The 21,991-nt window shown below is 41.2% G+C and overlaps 1 protein-coding gene and 2 long non-coding RNA genes across 3 annotated transcripts in view; 2 read left to right on the top strand and 1 right to left on the bottom strand.

The window, feature by feature from the left end:
- The first annotated feature begins 1,787 nt into the window (after nt 1–1,787).
- On the top strand, nt 1,788–16,562 carry LOC108402148 (uncharacterized). The gene is made up of 2 exons (XR_001854371.3): nt 1,788–1,915; nt 16,194–16,562. It is a non-coding gene; the product is annotated as an uncharacterized lncRNA (long non-coding RNA).
- LOC108402142 (uncharacterized) lies at nt 16,332–21,084 on the bottom strand. The gene is made up of 3 exons (XR_012120714.1): nt 20,943–21,084; nt 20,276–20,780; nt 16,332–16,468 (listed from the first exon to the last, which is right to left on the bottom strand). It is a non-coding gene; the product is annotated as an uncharacterized lncRNA (long non-coding RNA).
- MYO1E (myosin IE) overlaps nt 20,841–21,991 on the top strand; it is a 200,610-nt gene continuing 199,459 nt past the window's right edge. The window contains exon 1 of the mRNA XM_037004271.2: nt 20,841–21,222. Coding sequence (XP_036860166.1) covers nt 21,220–21,222 — 3 coding nt within the window. The 5' untranslated portion in view covers nt 20,841–21,219. The remainder of the gene's footprint in view (nt 21,223–21,991) is intronic.

Here is a 21,991-nt window from a genome sequence, read left to right as displayed (position 1 = left end):
AGTGAAAGAAAACCTGCCCTGACCGAGTTAATACTCTTCTCATTCAGTTGGCTCCAAAGTTGCCCCCATATAACACAGCCAATCGCCCACATAACTGCAAGCGTTCAGGAAGAAAGCCAGGCCCATTTATCCAAAGGCAAAGCTGTGGAACCACTTCAAATGCTGCTTTCCAGGCTCAAGGTTTACAGCCTCTAGATGATGGATGGGAAAGACTGTGTCCACTTCTCCTCAAATGCCGTTTCTCTCTCTTGGCCTGAAAAGTCAAATAATACCACCAAGAAGCCCAGAGAAAACTACAAGGCAAAAAATCACACACACACAAATGTCTTACAACTGGCATCCCCTCGGTGACATGTCCTGACGCTGTGGCCTCTGGCAAATCTAAAGTAATTTTGAAAACGCTGACAGTTTGGTATTTGAAATACTGAAAGCAATCTGGAAAATCCTGAGAGCCAGCATTTGTGTCTTCATTGCTAGCTGCCAAAATAGATTGTCAGCATGGCTTGCAGGAGGATCAGGTAAGCAAGCATGTCTGGGCAGATGAGCTCATTTGTAGCAGCATTCATGAATTTTGGTGATGCGCTCTTTAACGGGCTCCAGCAGTGAGTCTATGCCAATTAATTCACCTTCCCCAGAGCCTTTCAAAGGTCAAATACTGTGTGATGGTATTTTACACCCTTACACCAGGCGTTTCTGCTTTTATTGGCTCACCTGCAATTGATGGAGGCTTCAAAGTATAAGCAAAATAATAATAGCCAAGGGATATATAGAAGCACAAAACTTGGACAATATCTTAGAAATCTGATGTACAAATAATTATATGTTATCAATAGAAAACTGTCAAATGTCTGGACAAATCTGATAATCTTAGAGGGTTAAAGTCCCAAATATACTGGATGTTTGGACTTGCACTGTTGTAAGCCAGCAGAAGCTGCAATAACAACTCTTATTGGAGGAAAAATGTTTAATGATTAAAATGATTAATTGGTTGTGTAATAGTCCATCTGATTCTTCTTTTCCAGCTCCAAAACCACAGTCACATGCCGTAGCCTGGAACGAGAAAGAATTCCTTGTCTAGGGTTTCTGACAAGGAACTCCACAAAGCAGTCTCACTCCCCAGAGTATGCCCACGAGGGTTCATGCAAGTTTAGCTTCCACCACAGGGGTCAGACAACCAAACGGGGCAATGTCTAGTCACGTCCAGTCATCAGACAATGAAAGTAAAAATGATAATGCAGCCCAAATAAAATGACTTCTCTCCTTTCTGTTACACAAAACCTTCTTTCCCCCCTGCTATTGACTGTGCACGTATTACTCAGGTTAACAACTTTTATCCACCTGGCTTCAGGCATCACATAGTGACCAATGTGGCAGGCCTTACCCCCGCCCCCCGCCACAGATTCTGGGCAGGGAAGGGTGGTACTTAAAGGAGGATCCCACAAGGACTCTTGGCACTCAAGTGCCTTCTCACACACTGTTAACATTGATTAAGTATTTTGGGGTGCTTACTATGTACCAGGCATCACGGTAGGTACTAGAGATGCAATGGGTTTTTTAAAATGGGGTCCCTGCACTCAGGCAGTTAATGCCCACTGGATGATATGACCTACTGACCAGCTGCTATATGCTTTCTATACATTACCTCACTCAATCTTCAGCCCAGTAAAACAGATGGCTATTATCATCCCCCTTTTATGGATGAGGACGACAAGGCAGAGAAAGGGTTAAGTGCCGAAGTTCACAGCAAACACGGGCTAGAGCTGGCTGTGACCACTCTACCCTGTTATGGTCAGCCTCCTGTCCGCTGCCTTCCGATGCGGCTGCTCTGGACGCAGAGGGAGAGAGGGCCTGGGCAGTTGATCCACAAGACACTCCCAGAAACATACTACCTTTTGAAACCAGAGACAAGGATGAGGTAAGAGAAATGTTTTTCCAGGTGAAGAAGCCCAGAGATGACAATGGGCTTCTGAGATGTTTGGAATTTTATCCCTTTCTTTGAAAGAAATTGTATTGCATAGGCTGATAAGGAAAAAGTGAAAGAGTGGAAATTTTGTGCTCATTCCTCCATTTGTCTCTCCAACTTCGAACTTGCGTCTATGGGCATTCACAGAAGGAAAATGCATCTTGGGGTTTATGCTCCAGTATGAAGGCCGTAGAGTAACTTCCTAAGGCTTTTCCTCTTTAGGATTTCCAGTTACTATCGGTGGAGTGCAGGCTCTCCCTACATTACCCTTCCCTAGCCCTACAATGTTCCCTTTCTTACCAATGGAAACACTACAGGCTCTCCAAGGGGCAAGGGACAGAGAGAACTGGCTTCCTAAGGGGATGTTATGACAACCCAGTGTAAACCTGGCCTTCCAGGCTCCATTTTGTTCAACTCATAATATTCAGGAGTTCTATCCTCTTTTCAAACTCCAGTGCCATTTCTCAGTGACTTTACTTTTGAAATGGAAATGCAGGTGGCAGAGGAAATAGCAAGTTAATGACAGTTAGCTCAAAGCCAGAGTGGTATACTTACTTCTAAGTGTGTTTTTGGTGGAGTTGAGAGGAGTAGACTTCAGAGAAAGATGGAGTACTGTGGGCTCTCATTGACATCTCACCAGCTGCCTTACCGTAAAATGTTTTCTTCCGTAATGGAGGCCTTGATCTAAAGCTTTATATGTATGGGTATCAACCACTCTGGAGTTTTTGTGTCCAGACCTGACGCTATGACTGTCAGATAGCGCATGGAGCTAGTCTTCAAGACAGTAACTTTCAGAGCCTGGTGGCTAAGATGGGGGAGGAGAGGCCTGACACCCTCCTGGCCGCAGAGCACACTCATGTCCCTCCCGGCTGGAGTCAGGGGGACGGATGACGCTGTATCAGCACATCCAGTCGCCCAACACCATGCTCAGCCTTGAGGCCCCTTCCATCCCTTCATGCTCTGAAGTTCTGAACTCATGGTCCTGAGCTGTGCTGCCTCCTGGTTGGGCCCACACCCTCTGAAGGAATCAGAAGGCCTTGGGCTGATACAGTTTGTCTTCCTGCCTCCGCACAGGACGGGCTGCTCCTGAACTCGAGGTGCAGAGATAGGATGCATGGTGGCCCTTCTCCAGTCCTTGGTCACCTTTAACCTTCCTTATACTCCCCCTCTCCCTTCTAGCCTAGGTATCAGGAAAGGTTGTTTATAACCAAATCAGGGAAATGAAAAATTCCTGCTAATATGCTCTGCCTTTAAAGATCTTTCCCCTTGGTCCCCACCCCCCATAGTACAGGGAACAGAGGGGCACTTTGCTTCATGTTAGAAACTGACCAAAGAGCTTGGGGGTGGACCATGGTGCACTGAGCTCCCTCAGTACCGTGTTCAGCACAGGAGGCTAAGGTAGCATAAATAACCTTTAGAAGGCATGACATCCATTCCCCTGCCCCACAGCAATATTAATAGTTAGTAAACAGTTACCTTGACCTTGAAAACCCCCAGATCATCTGGTGGAAGACCTACAGAGATTATCACTTAGGAGTGGACTGTTTGACATCCGTGCCCCCTTTTTTTAGACAAAGCATGAGACCCCAGAATTCTCTGACCAGACCTCCCCAAGCTTGCCTCCAGGCCCAGAGCGAGGCTTTTCCAGGGCAGTCTCTGTACGCATGACCCCAATGCGTGTGTGTGTACCCCAGGCTTAAGGAGTCAATTAAGAGTAGGCATTAGGGGAAAGGAACTTGGATATATGAACTGGGGAGTCCATTTGGGTAAATAGGGATCTCTGCTGAGGCAGGAAGGGCGGGAGCTAAGAGTGGGAAGAGAAAGGAAAGAGGGATGAAGGCCAAAGCAAGGGCCCTCCGAACGCACCATGCTCCAGCATGGGACTCTAAGGAGTCCAGGATTCTAAATCCAAACCTGAACTTCCAGGTTATGAAGGTAATTTTGTCAAGGTAGGACAACAGAACGTATTTTATTTAATGATTTGTTAGCTTTATAGTATTTAGGCATGGTTTGTGGCCTCCATTTGTGCACTTGTCTTGGGGCCTACGGCACCCTGCACCTCACCCTACTTCCTGGGAGAGACGGCTCCACAGGCCACATGGCTCAGTGGTCCAGCTGAACCCACATGCCAAACAGTCTCGCATCTCTCCCACTCTCCAAACTGCCCTATTTTGGCTCCTAAGAATGGTTAGATCTCACAAGGCATTGAGTTAAGGATTCATCCTTATGGCCATTTGTTTTGCACAAACCCTATACTAGTTTTTATGTCTGTGTTGCTTAGGACATTAAATAGGATATAAGTTTTATCTATTTTCCAGGGACCATTAGCCTTAATTCAGTTGAACCGTGGGCACTGGAGACACACCTGAAAAAAATGAGGTGGTTCAAATTTGACTAACGACTCTCATTTAATGGGTGGTGTGCGCCAGCTGAGTTGGCAGTCTCAAAGGTTCCAGACTGTTCAGTATGTGGGTTCTGCTGGACCACTGAGCCACGTGGGCTGTGAAGCCGTCTCTCCCAGAAAAGAGAGTAATGTCAGGTACAAGAGGCCCCAAGAGGCACTTTGGGTGGAAAAGGGGATGAAGCAGCTGCTAAGAGAGGGACTTTGAAGAGTGGAAGTGTATACAGGTATTTTTAGGGAAGTTTTACTGTGTGGTATGAGGAACTTGCCTCACTTTCCCAAAGAAAAGCCAGTAAACCCTGCATTAGTCAGGACTGCTAATGGATTTGGATTTATTTGTTTGTTTTGGAGAAGAGGGACTGAGGCATGGGATCCAGTGCTGAGTCTGGCCTGGAGGTGATCTTAGAGTGACAGTAGGAGCTACAAAGAGCCCAGGAGCATTGAAGATCACTAAGTGAAAGGAATATGGGGCATCTGCTTTTCTTTCCCCGTAGCTGACCCTGTGGAGTCTTCAAAGTAAATGACCAAATATCTGAGAGTGAAACAAGGGGCCCTGGCAGCAGGCTCACTCGGGGCTTCCTGGAAGATGAACTAAGCTGCACGCTTGGCCTTGGTCCACCACACTCTGCTTTTAAACTTGTGCTTCAGTTGTTTTTCTTTTCTGTTTTTACTATAAAAGTAGTTCATGCTCATTAAATATACTTTGGGAAATATAAAAAAGTTAAAGTAAAAGAAAAATCATTCACGGTCTTACCATCTGAATCCCATCAATGTAAACATTCGCTATACTTTCTTCAAGGCTTTTTTTGTTTGAGTAGATTGTGTGTGTGTGTGTGTGACAGAGATTGATTTAACACAATTGGATCCACTTCCCTAAAGCACTATTTTCAAGGCAACAGGATTAATGTGATTTTAGAGACTAAAATGAGTCATTTGAGGATTGTTGAGCAACTTCATGAGGTTTGGTAAAAACAAAGTTGACTTTCCTTTATTCTGTCATCAGGAATCACCTGCTCTAACTCAGCTGTTCTTCTCATGGCTCATGTTCAGTGGAAAGGATAATAAGAAATATATCAAGAGATGTAAAGATAAGATATCTAAGAAAGGCATATGCTATTATTATGACTTCAATACTCAAATGAATTATTACACAAACCCGAGTTCCTTAGTCACAATAGATCTGTTTCTAAGGTGAAAAAGGTTAAAAATCAGGTTTAATCATTTGAATTTGCTGACACGTCCTGTCCTAAAATGGTTTAGGGTTCAATTTTCATGGCATAAGTAACTTCCATTTACTCGATAACTTTTCTCAGAGATGAGAAATGGATGAGATCTGACATATCTGAGGATGGAATACCAACAGTATATAAGAGTTGTCAGTATTAGCTTTTATGTAGAGCAAAGACTGGAGAACCAGATTCATTCCACTGCAGTCCCAGAGACAAAGTCCACTCTCAGCTCCTTACTTTTCAGTGAGTTTCAGAAAGTGTCCTGGGAAGAAACATTTCCAGTCAACTCTAAGCTTTCCTACCCCTGGGCTCTTGTTTATGCAGATCCTAAAACCTGGAAGATCGTCTGCTAATTCTCGCCCTTTCTAAATCCATCTTTAAGGCCAGCCAGCTCACAAGCCACAGCTCCAAGAAGCCCTCCTTAACGCTTTCAAAATCTTTTCTTGCGTGAGACCTATTTAGTCTTTGTATATTCTGCCATATGTAAGATGTTTTGCTTGATTCTAATATTTTTTAATGATTGTGAGTACGGTATATACAGTGGTTCAAAAATCAAGCAAGATAAAACACATCCAGCATTCAGTCTGGCTTCTCCCCTCTTCCCACTTCTCACAAACACTCCTCATGTTTGAGTTTCTTGCGTCTTTTCCAAAGTTTCTTCATGCAAACATAAATACAAATCTGTTACTTCCCCATCCCTGTTTTCTTACATAAAAGGTAGACATACATGCCATTCTTGATATACGTACTATTGCTTAATGTATGTACTAGTCTGCACTTTGCTTTTTTTGTCTTACTTGTCAGTACATCTTGAAAATCTTTCTATATCAGTTCAGAGAGAAACTTCTCATTCTGTTTTAAAGCTTTTTAAAATCTAAAAAATTCTATTATATGTTGTCTCCTAATATATTTCACCACTTCCACTAATGATGGACTTTTGGGTTGTTTCCAATCTGGTGCTGTGCCAGTGATGCTTCGTAGACATATGTTAATTTGCATTGTGCGTATACATCTTTGAATAAACTCCCCAAAGCAGAATGGCTGGGTCAGAGATTGCACAATTCTGTATTGTTGCTAGATAGTGTCAAATCACTTTTCACAGGGTTTCTACCTATTTATATTCCCACATAAAATTTAGAAGAAACCTATTTTCCCACACACTTGCCAACAGAGAGCTTAGGAGGGAGAAAAGGCTTAGGATGGAGTAGTTCAGCACCAACAGCAGAAGGAGGTTAACTAGATGATGCAAAGGGCACAGACAGTATCAGATCTGACGTCTCCCCTGCAGTTCAGTCAGCCTCTCCCACAGATGCCTGGAACCTCTGTAGCTCCCACTGAACAGTCTAACAGAACTCACTGAAACTGGGGCCTCTTTTTCTCATTTTCTACCAAGAGAATCAACATTTCCTCACTTTTAAAATTGTGTGGGTGAGAGTGTGAGCAGGTCGACTTTCACTTTGTATTTTACAAACTCTTAATTCATATGCTTTATTTTATAACAAGAAGCGTATATTTCTTTTGTAATTAAAAACCAATGATAATGTACTGCAGAAAATACTGGAAATCTAGCGACTTCTCTTTTGGTTTTTATTTATCCATTCAACCACTTTTTATTCTGTTAGCTGCTTTTTTCTTTTTTCTTTCTTTCTTTTTAATTGTACTACCTTAAATTATAGAAGCTCATAATTGTCATAGCTCCTTTTAGAATCACATTTTTGGTCAAATATATAATTAATTGGTTACCAATGCCTTATTGGACATCCTCTTACAGGAAACTCTTGTCAAGTTTATCATGTTTGGTTTTATTTTGGGACTTTCAGGAATTTAAAATAGTAAAAGGGAGGGGCCATTTCCTGGTACCCTTGACCTTTACACAGATAAAGACATTATATATTAATGCACCTAAGCCATCTTTCCTATTGGCATCAGGCAATAAGCCAGGTAACAAAGGAACATTTTGATCGATCTCATGTGGTTGCTGTCTGCCAAGTCAGCTTATGGTTTCATTTCATCCGTGCCATCGTCCCTGTCAACCTAGCAATATTTATTTAACTATGTTCCTAGCCTTGTTCCTTTATCAAAATTAGTGAAATAAGGGAAAATATAAATGCAAAAATAGTAAAAAGAAGTGTAGTTCTCATAAACTTAGAACAACTGAAACAAAGAAGAAAATGATAAGGTATGCAAAAGATGGTGAATCTTTAGTCTCAAAAATGCCAAATCATACTGAAAACTCTTATGTAACCATCACTATTCTCATCACTTTATGTGACTTCATTCATTGAATTCTCAAAATACTATGTGAGAAATGAATGATGGAGGTATTGTCACTCTCTGTTTTTACAGCTAAGAAAAACAAGTCTCAATTGATAGGTAAATAGTCTGAGCCAAACTGGAAAGCTACCTTTTAGACTTTAGATGGTCAATTCTTCACAGCAACACAAATCTGGTTTTGAATTTGATATATCTGACATTGGTGTGTATTCTCAGGAACACGTTGCATATGAAAGTAGGAAGCTCTGGGGTTGTTGTATATTTGTTTTTGTTGACGTATAGTTTATACACAATATTATATTAGTTTCAAGTATACAACATAGTGGTTCAACAGTTATCCACATTATTAAATCCTCACCCCAACCAGTGCAGTTATTATCTGTGAACATAAAAAGATGCTACAGAACCGTTGGCTGTATTTTCTATGCTGCACTTCCAACCCCACAACTAGTGAATACTATGATTGAATGATTGATATTTTTGTGCCCTTTTATCCCCCTCATCTTCCCTATTCACCTATCTTAATGCCTTCTCCATGGTAACCACCAGTCACTTCTCAGGGTCTATGATTCTACTGCTATCTTGTTCATTTTTGCTTTGTTTTTAGATTGCAGAAATAAGTGAAATCATATGGCATTTGTACTTCTTTGCCTAGCTTAATTCACTTAGCAGAATACCATCCATGTTGTCACAGATGGCAGGATTTCTTTCTTTTTTATGGTTGAATAATATTCCCTTGTGTATATACACCACATATTCTTTATCCATTCATCTGCCAATGGACTTGTTGGTTGCTTTCATATCTTGGCTATTGTAAATGATGTGGCAATAAACATAGGGGTGCATGTATCTTTTCAAATCAGAGATTTTGTTTTTTTCAGGTAAATTCTCAGAAGTGGTTGTTGGATCATATAGTATTTCTATTTGAAGTTTCTTTATACTGCTTTCCATAGCAGCTGCACCAATATACATTCACACCAATAGTATAAGAGAGTTCCCTTTTCTCCACATCCTCGCCAACACTTGTTATTACTTATCTTTTGGATAGTAGCCATTCTGACTGGTGTGAGGTGATATCTCACACCTGTGGTTTTGATTTGCATTTTCCTGATTAGCAATGTGGAGCATCTTTTCAGGTTCCTGTTGGTTATCTGTATTTCATCTTTGAAAAAATGTCTGTTCAGGTCCTCTACCCATTTGTAAATTGGGGTTTTGTTTTTGCTTTGAGTCATATAAGTTCTTTATATATCCTGGATGTTAACCAGTTATCAGATAGCTTATGAATATATTCTTCTGTACTGTAGGTTGCCTTTTTGTTCCACTGATGGTACCCTTTGCTGTACAGAGCTTTTTAGTTTGATGTAGTCCAATTTGTTAACTTTTGCTTGTATCTCCCTTGACCAGGGGGATGTGTACAGAAAAAAAATTGTTCATGCTTATGTTCAAGAGATTTTTGCCTGTTTTCTCCCCAAAATTTTATGGTTTCATGTCTTGCATTTAGGTCTCTGATCCATTTTGAGTTTACTTTTGTGTATGGGGTTAGACAGTAATCCAGTTTCATTCTCTTGCATGTAGCTGTCCAGTTTTCCCAAGACCAGTTATTGAAGAGAATGTCTTTTCCCCAGTGTACATTCATGGCTCTTTTATTTTATATTACTTGACCATATATATATGGGTTTATTTCTGGGCTCTCTATGCTCTTTGATTGATCTAGGGTCTGTTCTTGTGCCAGTACCACACTGTTTTGATTACTATAGCTTTATAGTATAGCTTGAAATAATGAAGCATGATATCCCCAGCTTTTTTCTTCTTTCTCAAGATTTCTTTGACTATTGGGGATGTTTTGTGGTTTTATGTGAATTGTAGGATTGTTTCCTCTAGTTCACTAAACATGTCATTGGTATTTTGATAGGCATTACATTGAATCTGTAAATTGTTTTGGGCAGGATGGCCATTTTGACAATAATAATTCTTCCTATCCATGAGCATGGGATTGATTTTCATTTATTTGTGCCCTTTTTAATTTCTCTCATCAGTGTCTTAGAGCTTTCAGAGTACAGGTTTTTCACCTCCTTGGTTAGGTTTATTCCTAGGTATTTATTCTTTTTAATGCAACTGTAAATATAATTGTTTTCCTGATTTCTTTTTCTGCTAGTTCATTGTTATTATATAGGAATGCAACATATTTCTGTGTATTAATTTTGCATGCTTCAACTTTGCTGGGTCCAATTATTAGTTCTAATAGTTTTTTGGTGGAGTCTTTGGGGTTTTCTATGTGTAGTATGTCATCAGCAAATAGTGACAGTTTAATTTCTTCCTTACCAATTTGATTGCCCTTTATCTCTTTAGCTTGTCTGACTGCTGTGGCTAGGATTTCCAGTACTTTGTTGAATAAAGGTGTTGAGAAAGGACATCCTTGCCTTGTTCCTCATCTTTGAGGAAATGCTTTCAGCTTTTTTGCCATTGACTTTGATGTTAGCTGTGGTTTGTCATAGGTGGCCTTTATTATTTTGAAGTATGTACCTCTATGCCCATTTTGTTGAGTTTTTACCATGAATGGATGTTGAATTTTGTCAAATGCTTTCTCAGCATCTATTGAGATGATCATGTGGCTTTTATCCTTCTTTTTGTTAATGTGGTGGATGACACTAATTGATTTATGAATATTATTACTTCCTTGCATCCTTGGAACAAATCCCTCTTGGTCGTGATGGATGATCCTTTTGATGTATCTTTGAATTTGGTTTGATAATACTTTTTTGGAGATTTTTGCATCCATATTTATCAGTGAAACTGGTCTATAATTTTCTTTTCTTGTAATTTCTTTGTCTGCTTTTGGTATTAGAGTGATGCTGGCCTTATAGAATGAGTTTGGAAACATATCCTCCTCTTCTATTTTTTGGAATACTTTAAGAAGGATGGATACTAGCTCCACTTTAAATGTTTGGTAGAATTCAGCTGTAAATCCATCTGGTACTTGCCTTTTTTTGTTGGGAGTATTTTGAATACCAATTCAATTTTGTTACTGGAATTTCATCTGTTCAGATTTTGTTTCTTTGTGGGTCTATCTTGGAAAGTTGTATTTTTCTATCAATTTGTCCATTTCTTCTAGGTTATCCAATTTATTCGTATGTAATTTTTCATAGAATTCTCTAATAATTCTTTGTATTTCTGTGGTGTCAGTCATAATTTTCCTTTTTTGTTTCTGATTTTGCTTATTTGTGTCCTTTCTGTTTTTCTTGATAAGTCTGACCAGGGGTTTGTCTATTTTTATCTTCTCAAAGAACCAGCTGGTGGTCTCATTGATATTTTTTTCTATTGTTTTATTTTTCTCTATTTTATTTATTTCTGCTTTGATCTTTACTATGTCTCTTCTTTTACTAACTTTGCTTTTCATTTGTCCTTCTACTTCTAGTTTTCTTTAGTTGTGAGGTTAGGCTTTTTATTTGGGAATGTTCTTCTTTCTTGAGGTAGGCCTGTATTGCTATGTACTTCCCTCTTAGAACTGCTTTTGTGGTGTCCCACATAGGTTGAACTGCTGTATTTTTGTTTTGATTTGTTCATATTATTTGATTATTCATTGATCATTTGATTCTTTGATTTGTTCATTAATCCAATAATTATTTAAAGCATGTAATTTAGCCTCCATGTTTTTGTGGGGTCTTTTTGTTTTCTTCATGTAATTGATTTCTAGTTTCTTATCATTGTGATCTGAAAAGATGCTTGATACAATTTCAATCTTTTTAAATTCATTAAGGCTCTTTTTGTAGCCTAGTGTGTGATTTATTCTGGAGAATGTTCCATGTGCCCTTGGGAAAAATATGTATCCTGCTGTTTTTGGATGGAATGTTCTGTAGATATCTGTTAAGTCCATCTGATCTAATGTGTTGTTCAATGCCTTTGTTTCCTTATTTATTTTCTGTCTGGATGATCTTTCCATTGATGGAAGTGGGGTGTTAAAGTCTCCTAATGTTATGGTATTGCTATTTCTCCGTTTAGTTCTGTTAATATTTGTTTTATATATTTAGGTGCTCCTATGTTGGGTGTATAGATATTTACAATTGCTATATCCTCTTATTGGACCGAGCCCTTTATCATTATGTAATATCCTTGTCTTTTGTTACTTTCTTGTTTTGAAGTCTATTTTGTCTGATATAAGTACTAGGTACTCTTGGTTTTTTCTCCCTGTTATTTGCATGAAATATCTTTTACCAACCCTTCACTTTCAGTCTGTGTATGTCTCTGTGTCTGAAATGAGTCTCTTGTAGGCAGCCTATAGATGGGTCTCGTTTCTTTACCCATTCTGCCACCCTGTGTCTGTTGGTGGGTGCCATCAGTCCATTTATATTTAAGGTAGTTACTGATAGGTGTGTACTTATTGCCATTTTATTGTTTTCTGCTTATTTTTGTAATTGTTCTGTTCCTTTCTTTCTCTCTTGTACTCTTGTTATTTGAAGGTTTTCTTTAGTGTTGTGTTTTAGATTTTATTTTTTTAAAAAGTTTTTGTGCATCTATTATAGGCTTTAGGTCTGTGGTTCCCACAAGAATATAAGGTTAATAGACAGTTTCCTAAATACACTGTAATCTATATTAAGTTGATGGTTGCTCTATTTTGAACACAATCTAAAAGTACTTCATTTTTCTTCTTCCTCCTCCACAGTTTAGGTATCAGATTTCATAATCTACATTTTTTGTGAATCCCTTGACTGATCTTGTGTATAGTTGGTTTTACTATTTTTCGTTTTTTAAACTTCATACTTGCTTACTAATTGATCTGCTACACGGTGGGTTTATTTTCACTGATGAAAAATACTTAGGCTTATGAGCATTCAATATACAGAAGTCTTTTTAACATATCCTGTAAGACCAGTTTAGTGGTGGTAAATTCCTTTAACTATATCTGGGCAACTTTTAGCATCTCCTTCAATTCTGAATGATAACCTTGCTGGGTAGAGGATTCTTGTTTGCAGAATCTTCCATTTCAATACATTAAATATTTCATTCCACTCCCTCTGGGTTATAGATTTTCTGCTGTGAAATCTGCTGATAGCCTGATGGGGCTTCCCTTAGAAGTAATCTTTTCTCTTTCTCTGGCTGCTTTCAATACTCTCTCCTTATTGCTTATCTTTGCCATTTTAATTACTGTATGCCTTGGTATTGTCTTTCTGGGGTTCTCTGAGCTTTCAGGACCTGGGTGTCTTATTTCCTTCCCCAGATTGGGGAAGTTTTTGGCCATTATTTCTCCAACAGGAATTTCTACTTCATCTTTCTCTTCTTCTGGTACCCCTATTATACGAATATTGTTTCATTTAGAGTTGTCACAGAGGTCTTTTAACATCCTCTTATTTTTAGAAGTTCTTTATACTCTGTTCCTCAGTTTCATTGTTTTACTGTTCTCTAATTTCCATCTCATTGAGTGCATCCTCTACTTGCAGCAATCTATTATTCATTCCCTCCATTGTATATTTCATTTCAGCTACTGTATTCTTTAGCTCTGAGTGGCTCTTTTTCAAATCTCTTTTTGTTGAAGTCCTCCCTGAGATCAATTCTTTTCTGCAGGTCAGTAAGCAACTTTATGACTATTATCAAATCTTTATCAAGATTGGTTATCTTCATTCTATTTAGCCCTCTTCTTGGTGTCTTATCCTATTCTTTTGTTTGAAACATGTATTGCCTCATTTTGTCTGGGCTTCTGTTTCTTCCTTTGTATTAGGTAGATCAGCTATGCCTTGTCTAGAAATTAATGGCTTTATGAAGAAGGTGCCCTGTGGTGCCCAGAAGCTGCAGCCTCTGCTCCCCAATGCTTGGTTCTCCTTTATGGTGGAGCTGCAGTTGCTGTTGATGAGCTGTGAGCAGTGCCACTTTTCTGCTTTGAAGACAGTGTCTGATCTCTGTCAGCGGTGGCTGACAGCTTTTGTGCCCTTGTGAACTGAGTGGAGGTACAGTGCACTTCTGGGATGTTGTGGGTTGGGCTGCCCTCTGCCTGCTGATCAGCAATCGTGGTGCTGCTGAGCCTGTGGGGCAGGTGCACAGGGAAGTGCCTTGAGGCTAAGCCCCCAGCAAGGGGAATGGAGCCCTTGGGGCTGGTTCTTGGGAATGCCAAACCAGTTTGGGCTGAGGGAGGGCCAGTGTTGTTCATCCTGCCCTTTTTCCTCCAGAGAGCTCCCTCTGACCCCTGCCCCTCTGGCACTCTTCCCTGTTGCTGGTAAATCTTTTAAACTGCCCCCTCTGTGTTGGGTTTGAGCAGGACTGATTTAGTGTGCCCATCCTCCCCAAAGGGCAGGGATCTCAGCCTCCAGACTGCTTCAACTCTCCCTGGTGTCCAGCCCTATTAGTCACCGAAGACCAGTGCAATGTGGACTCATATTCCCAGACCAGCTCTCCAGGGCCAGGTGGGCCAGATTCCTGAGTGCTCCTCCCCTCCCCACTCTGTTCCTCTTCCTCCCACTTGCAGGCTGGGGTGGGGTAGGAGCTTGGGTCCTGATTAAGTGCAGCTCTGACACTTTGCCTTTCTCCATGTCATCTCTTTTTCACCAGGTGTAGATGGTCTGTTCTACACTCTTCAAGTCATTTTCAGGGTTAATTGTTATTTGGTGTGATTGCTTCCTTGGTGTGTATGTGATGTGGGGGGAGGTTTCTACCTTGCCTTCAGACTCCACCATCTTTTCACAAGCACATCCTTATTGTATATATTTTTGATGTACGTGGAAAGACATGAGTCCTATGGGGACATGGCACTTATTTACACTTCTCCAGCACCTATAATAGTGCTCAGCAAATGCGTGTGTCATAGTAGAGAAAACACTAGTGATTTGGAAACCATGCTGCCAACATATAGAGTCACCAACACTAAGTAACGCTATTCAAAGTAAATTCCCCTGTTGGTAGTGGCAAAAGCTATGCATGTGTGGGGGCAGAAAATATATGAAAAATCTTTGTATTTTTCTCCTCAATTCTGCTGTGACCCTAAAATTGCAACTCTGGCCCTATAAAATGAAGTCTAAAAAAGTAAATCCTCCCAGGTGTTTATAACAATATCTTGAAAAAAAATATGTCATTTAAATACACACATATACATATCTTTATGTATATACAAATATTTATAGACATATATATATATAAACACACAAATAGTGCATAATAAAGGCAAAACATATGTCACATCTTAAATAGAAATATATAAAGACATTTATAGGTGTATGATGGATAAAGCTGAACTGACAATGATTGTTCAAAACCAATGCATTTTTTTTGCTGTTGAAGAGCTGAATGGAATTGGCCCCATGGCCTCACCAAGAAAACTGTGTATTAATTAAAGCAGCAGACAGATGCAAGTGGCAAACTGCTGCATGCCCCAAATTTGGAGTGCCTAACGGGTCCCCTCCTCAGAGACTGTCCCCATTCCTCATATCTCCTTAGTGGGACAGTAGCTTTGAGACACCACCCATGACAACATTTGCTTGGAATGTGACTGTAGAGACACCTGGTCTAAGCAGAGCCTTCCATAGGCTTTCCAGTGACCTATAGCCTGGGTGGCGTGGTTTGGAAGCTTGAACTGGGTGAGTCAGATTTTCTCTTTCTCCCTCTCTTTTTTTGCTCTGGAACTTGAATCCAAGTGACCAAGAGGGAAGTTTCCAGTGAGCTGTGGGCAGCATTGCTGAAATGTTGTTCAGGGTCCTGAGTTGGGATCATGACAAACGGAAGACAATGCCAGCTGAAATTATGGGGGGAGGAGTGATTGTAAGTGGGAGAAGCTTGAAGAAACAGAAGGACATCCACCCATTTAGAGAAGCCAGGCATCCAGGAAAGGCCAGAGCGAGTACAGACCTACCCTGGGCTTTCCCTAGGCTCTTCAGCGTATATACCTTTAACATTTCTTTCTCATGATGCAAACCATGTGCTTGTTTTGCTCTTTGTTACTAAAGACACTAAATTGGAACAGTATATAGCAGGAGAAAAAAAGTCTCTGGAAATGGACAATATAAACTTTAAAAAGCCAAAAATCAAAACCCATAAAAGGCAGGAGAATTGTGCAAGCACAATGGTCCACGGCCGTGAGGTGTTGTGGTAATGTCATTCCATTCAATGGTCCCCAAGAACCTCAGCTCAGTACAACCCTGTGTGATGATCTAAATTTATAGTGATGACCTTGAGTCTTCAGGCACGAGCTATTTGACATTAAGCGCATTTTCAAAGGCAACGAAGCATGTAGTTTATTTCAGAAAAATTTTCAAGTTAAAAAAAGTATTGGTGCTTTAAAAAGGCAAGGTTCATGTAGTTATCTGCCATTTTTTAGTTTTTTAAATGCATCTATTTATTTCTACAGGCCTTGCCAGGTTCCGCCCAAGATTAAAGATGACTTACAAGAAAACACAAAATCCAATAAGATAGCATAAATTGACAGGAAGGAAGGAGAAGAAAACCAGGGTGTGGACAGAGTTGATTCAGAAGATTCAATTATCTGAAAAGCTCACTTCTGTGGAACACCTCGCTCCTGGTCAGATCATGGAACCCCACAACTAGTATTACTAATTACTCAGTCATTTTTAAATCTGGAGAAAGGTCAATGTTTATCTTCTGAATATAAACATCAAATTGAAACTGGAAGAGAAAAAAGAAAACATTGGTTTAAGTCAGAGAAAATATAATAATAAAAACATGCATTCAATAAGCTGTCAGTTCAAACTTTTAAAAATATTTTGTTCCTTTATTTTTATATAGTAACTCCTTTATTTCAGTAAAAATAATTGTTACATTATAGCAAAAATTTTAAAATCAGAAGTAGCATCTCATTATATTATCCAACGGTGGAGAAATTCTCTGCAATAACCTTTTCACAAATCAATATTAACATTAGGAGAAGCTTAAAGATGTTTAAAGTTGACTATACAAATGTAATTGTTATGTCCCATTAAAAAAAGTACTTTTTTCCAGTAGCCCTGCTTTGGACAGTCTCCCAGGGTTTTAATAAATATGTTACTATTCATATTGGGCCTGCATTAGGGAAAATCTCTTCTGATAGGCAATCCTATTACAGAGTCACTGCTTAGAGGGTCAGAGTGTGAGCTTCAGAGGCCAGCAAATATATAGATCTGATTCATGGTAGCTGAGTGTTAGCTTGGGCAAATTACTTCAAATTCTCTCAATTTAATTTCTATTCTTTTTTCAATTTTATAATTTTATTTGGTAATCACTGGTTAGTTCTCATCCACACTAACTGTCTTGCAGAATTTTGAAAGAGGTTACAGGTACATAGGTAACCAACATACAGAGCTTATTTGGAGAATCTTCATTCTCATTACATTTCCTGGACGACTGCACGTGGATACAGCTGGACATTCCTTATTCCTCCGGGCCAGACAGCTTGGTTGAGCCTGCTATCAATGCGCACATCTGGAGTTCCCATCTCCTTCCTGGCACATACCCAGTTCTCTCTGAGTGATTGAGAGGCCTGCTTCTTGATGCCCACTCTGTGCATCTGCTTGCCAGTGGTGATGGGGCACACCCTGGTCACTCCTCCCTCTGCGATAGCAGGACGACCGTTCTTCTCCTTCATCTTCATGGGAGCTATTCTTCCCAGACCCAGGTTGGGAAGCTCAGTTTAATCTCTTAAATGTGAATGAAGTTAATATGGTTGTATGGAAGATGAGATAAGATACTGTACAGTAAGCACTTGGTTCAGTAGCTGTTACATACTGAACCCAATAAATGATGTCTGTCCTGGTAGAAACAGTGATTACCCAGGACATTTCACATTGCTCTGACACAGGCTCTTTCTCATTAGTGTCTTGTTAAAGATTTCTAGCCTAGTTTTCCTATTAATAATTTTTTATTTTTATTGTTGTGACTGCATGCTGATGTTCTTTTATGGTAATAACATGGAACTTGTTTCAATTCTCACTGATGGTTTTCCAAGGTGGATAAGCAGTGATTTTTTTTTTCACCGACAGGTTCATGTGGGAAATTGTGCTTTCAGTGCATCTTGATTTTTTTCTTTTGGTCCTTTCATTCAACTCTAGATTAAATGCAGTTAATCATGCCAACATAGGTATAAAGTCCCATCTGACTAGCTCCATCAAGTGTTTAGAATGAGTTTTACAATTTTACAAGTTGCTTTCACTTCATTGCTACTGACCTCAAAGAAGTATACATATCTGCTAATATATTACCGAGTCCTCTGAAAAAATAGGTGTAAATCAAGAAAATTGGAAAAACTTTCATTTTGAAAAGAAAGAATTTTTTGGGAGGTGCAATTTGACCAAACATCTACGCCAAATAATTTATCATTCAAACTAGGCCTTTTTGGGAATGCAAGGGGTTACAATTAATCATTTGATTGAGATAAAGGCATAGCCAGGACTCTCCCAGGTAAACCAGGATGTGTGATCACCCTAGCCAAACTGACAGTGTACCTTTCTAATATTAGGATGGACCAGGGGCAGGGCTTGAAGGAATTCTTCATGAAATTATAGGCTCTATTACATGATCACACACTATTCTATGTTCAAACTGTGAGTTAGTGGGTTCTTCTTTGAGGTCCAAGCTGAACCTCTGTCCTTATACTATCAGACTCATTTCTAATTCTTATGCCTCAAGAAAACACGATAGAGACAAAGACCCAGAGAGGTATAACTAATATAATCAAGAGCTGTGGGTCTTAATGTTTTGACAGCTATGGCATCTTTGAGAACTTGATGAAAGCTATTAACTCTCCCTGAAGAAAAGGGCACACAAAAAAGCCCCAGGACTTGGCACACAATTCAGAGGGTCACACTCTGTCTGATCTCACTCTGGATCTCAGGTCTGAATCCCTAACCTAGAACGCATGGTATAGGTGCAGGGAAAAAAGGAACCAACATTTGTTGACCATCTACACATATTTCTTCTCATATTCACATCAATGTATTTTATAGAAAAGGGATCTAAAGTTCAGAGAAATTAAGATCTCACAGCTAGTTAAGTGGAAAAACCAGACTTCAAATTCAGGGTTACATGACACTAAATCTTACAAGTATTACTTAGGCATAAATGTGTATGTTTGTATTTCAATCTAGAAAGGAATTATATTACAAAATCCTGAAAAATGAACACAAGCATGTACCTTCATCAAATCCCACCTGCTAGAGTTGAGAATACCTCTTGAAACTGGAAAGAGACTCTTAGGGCAGGTATAAGTATGCATTTTTAAAAAACCTCAAATGTTAATACAACTGACCAATCATGTTAAGGTAGTTTTAGAAACCCAAGATTGATAGGTTGTTGATGTTAAGAGATTTACAGTGTCTGGCATCCCTGGGTTAACCTTGGGGCAAACAACTGTTTTTGCTTGTGTCCCTCGAATGAAGCCATGTCAATCCAACTGCTAATTAAGGTCGACAATGGATGGGATGGTGGCTTAGGCAGTGTGTGTCTTTTCCAAACAAAGTAGTGTTTCCTGTGTTACTGGTAAACTCAAATTTTCCTTTTGGTAACCTCTATTCATTAGTTTCTAAAATACCTGGTCATATTCTGAAGAATGACATACCCTGGAGACATGGACTCAGACTGACCTAAGAATTTGGTGAATCAGGTTTGTGTAACTTTTTCTTCCCTAAAAACTTAACTACTAACAGCCTACTGTTGACCAGAGGCCTTACCCATAACATAAACAGTTGATTAATGCATACTTTGTATGTTATATATATTATATAGTGTATTCTTACAGTAAAGTCAGAGAAAACAAAATGTTTTTCCCAATTGCTGTATGTCTCCAAAACTTTGTCCAACATATTTATTGAAAAAAATTCACATGCAAGTGGAACTGCACAGTTCAAACCTGTGTTGTTTAGGGGTCAACTGTACATATAACATACAAAATATGTGTTGACTGTTCATGTTATGTTATGGATAAGGCTTCCAGTCAACAGCAGGCTATTAGTAATGAAGTTTTTGGGGAATCAAAAGTTATACAAGGATTTTAGATTGCATGGGGCTCAGTGCCCCTAACCCACACATTGTTAAGGGTCAGCTGAACTACATTTTATTTACTTATTCTCAACAAGATGATTTTTAACATCCATTTCAACTCAAGATCCTATATTCAAGTAAGGGCTACCACTTTGGTTCATAAAGTAAATCATCATGCTTCATACTTTTTCTATGCCCTAAAGTTTTCCAATCTTACCATGGACTCCAGGAGGGCAATTCTGTTTTGACCCACCAAGTTTACTTCCTGAACCCTTAAAACAATAAAACCAGACTCCCTACCTTTATTTCAGGATTCAGCTTTCCCCCAATCTTCCCCTCACGTTCCATCTGATTTATTGAAATTGCACATTCTGGAATAATGTACAGTTCTGATTGTACTGCTGATTGTTCTCCATGCACGTGTGATGATTGAGGGTCAGACGGTGCTTCCTTCCCACTTACCTCTCCTCTGTCCCTTTGCTCAACGCAGTGCAACTTCGCCATCAAACGTCCAAAAGAAAAAAAAGGCCTTCCTTTGTTTTCTTAGGAAATTCAGGTAAAAGGAGGGGTACGGGGGAAATGATATTTTTGACTTTCCTCACAATCCAGACGTTGGAAAGAAAAAGGATTTCCTTTGGGCTGCTGCCACGACTCTGATCTTTTATGCTGATAAAATACTTCCTTCTTCTAAAAAAAAAAAAAGTCAAAAAAGTCATGGGAAAATCATACCCCTTCAGCTTGGAAGCCCCATCTACTCTAACATATGCATTAAAAAAAAAAAAAAGTGAGAGGTTTACATCTGTTTCCCAGAGGATTTCTTCCTAGCAGTTGAAGTCTTGGAACCGGGAGCCGGCTGAGCAGCGCTCTTCGGTGGCTGGCGTGCAAGAGGACTACAGGATCCAGAGGTCTTTGGAAACTCCGGCAGCTCCAAGCTTGTTGGCTACTACGGGTTCCCTGAGGAGTGACGCTATGAAAACAAACTCTGATTGGTCAGGCCTGAGGTGAATTCTCCATTTATGGACAGATTGCCCAGCCCGAGCCGAGGCTCAGCCAAAGGAGTACGGAGTTAAGTGCCCGAAGAAAGAAGAGAGAGGTAGGGCAGCTAGGCAGGGGAGAGTATCAGACTTACCTAGGCAGGCGCTGAGCCCCTGGTCTGAGTGGACCCCTGCCCTCTGCAGCATGCACCCCGCCTGCTGATCGCCTCCTTCTCGCCTCACCTAGCGCTGCGGATCCCGCCTGGATGGAGTCCCCCCAGGGTTCCCATTGGCTCCTGTGAGTGCTTGGGTGTCGAGAGCCTGGTTTTGGCGAAGGGAACCAACTTTTGAAGTTCGCCCAGGAGTCTGCGTTCCAGCCCTAGCTCCCCGGCAGCGGGACCCGGCGGCGGCGCGACCGCGGCGCGAGTCACCATGGTGAGTTGGCCGCGCCGCGTCCCTGGACGCCTGAGCCCGGGATGGGGCGGGAAGCCGCGGCGCGGGGCACCCACTTTGGGCGCGCTGCCCAGGCCAGGGTGGAGAAGGTGGACGCGGGAGGCGGCACGTCGCGAGCTCTGTTTCCTGCTGCTTTCCGTAATCTGGGGCTGGGGGAGAGGGAGCGAGGGGCCAGGGAAAACTTCTTACAAGTCGCTCTCGGAGCCGCGAAACTTTCGTGGCCGGGTTGCTATGGCTGCCAGCTGTCGGAAGCCAGGGCGTGGGTAGTCTGGGTTCTGGGCACGGCCGGCCGCGGGGATCCTTTATCTTCCCACTGGGGAGGTGGGGCAGCCGCGCGCGCCGCTCTGGTCCTCCGGGCCGCGGCGTCCCCTCCGCGCCGACCCTCCCCGCGCGCGGCACCGGCGCCGTGGGCTCCTCTCGTCCCCTGCGCCGGCCGGCCGCCCGGCCCGCGCCCGCGGCTGTCCCGCCCGGCATCGGCGCGCCGGCGCGGGCCGCACAAAGGCCGGAGGGGGCGCCAGGTGGGGCGAGCACCTGGCGGTGGGCCGCTCGGGGAGCGAAGGTGGCCGGCTGCCGTCCGGGGCCGCGCTGGCCGGTGGGGTCCTTGCGCCGAGAAGCCGAGTAAACACCCCCGGCCCCCACCCTTTCCCCAAGTGCGAGGTGCCTGGCGGTTTTCGAGAGAACAGTGAGCGGACCGCACGGGAGGAAGTCCAGTGTTTTGTCCCTGTTCCTCCGGTACTTGGGAATGTATGGG

The sequence above is a fragment of the Manis javanica genome, chromosome 8 (assembly GCF_040802235.1).
Source record: "Manis javanica isolate MJ-LG chromosome 8, MJ_LKY, whole genome shotgun sequence".
NCBI lineage: Eukaryota > Metazoa > Chordata > Mammalia > Pholidota > Manidae > Manis > Manis javanica.
Note: the sequence above shows the minus strand (reverse complement) of the source record. Positions and strands in the feature narration are given on the sequence as shown.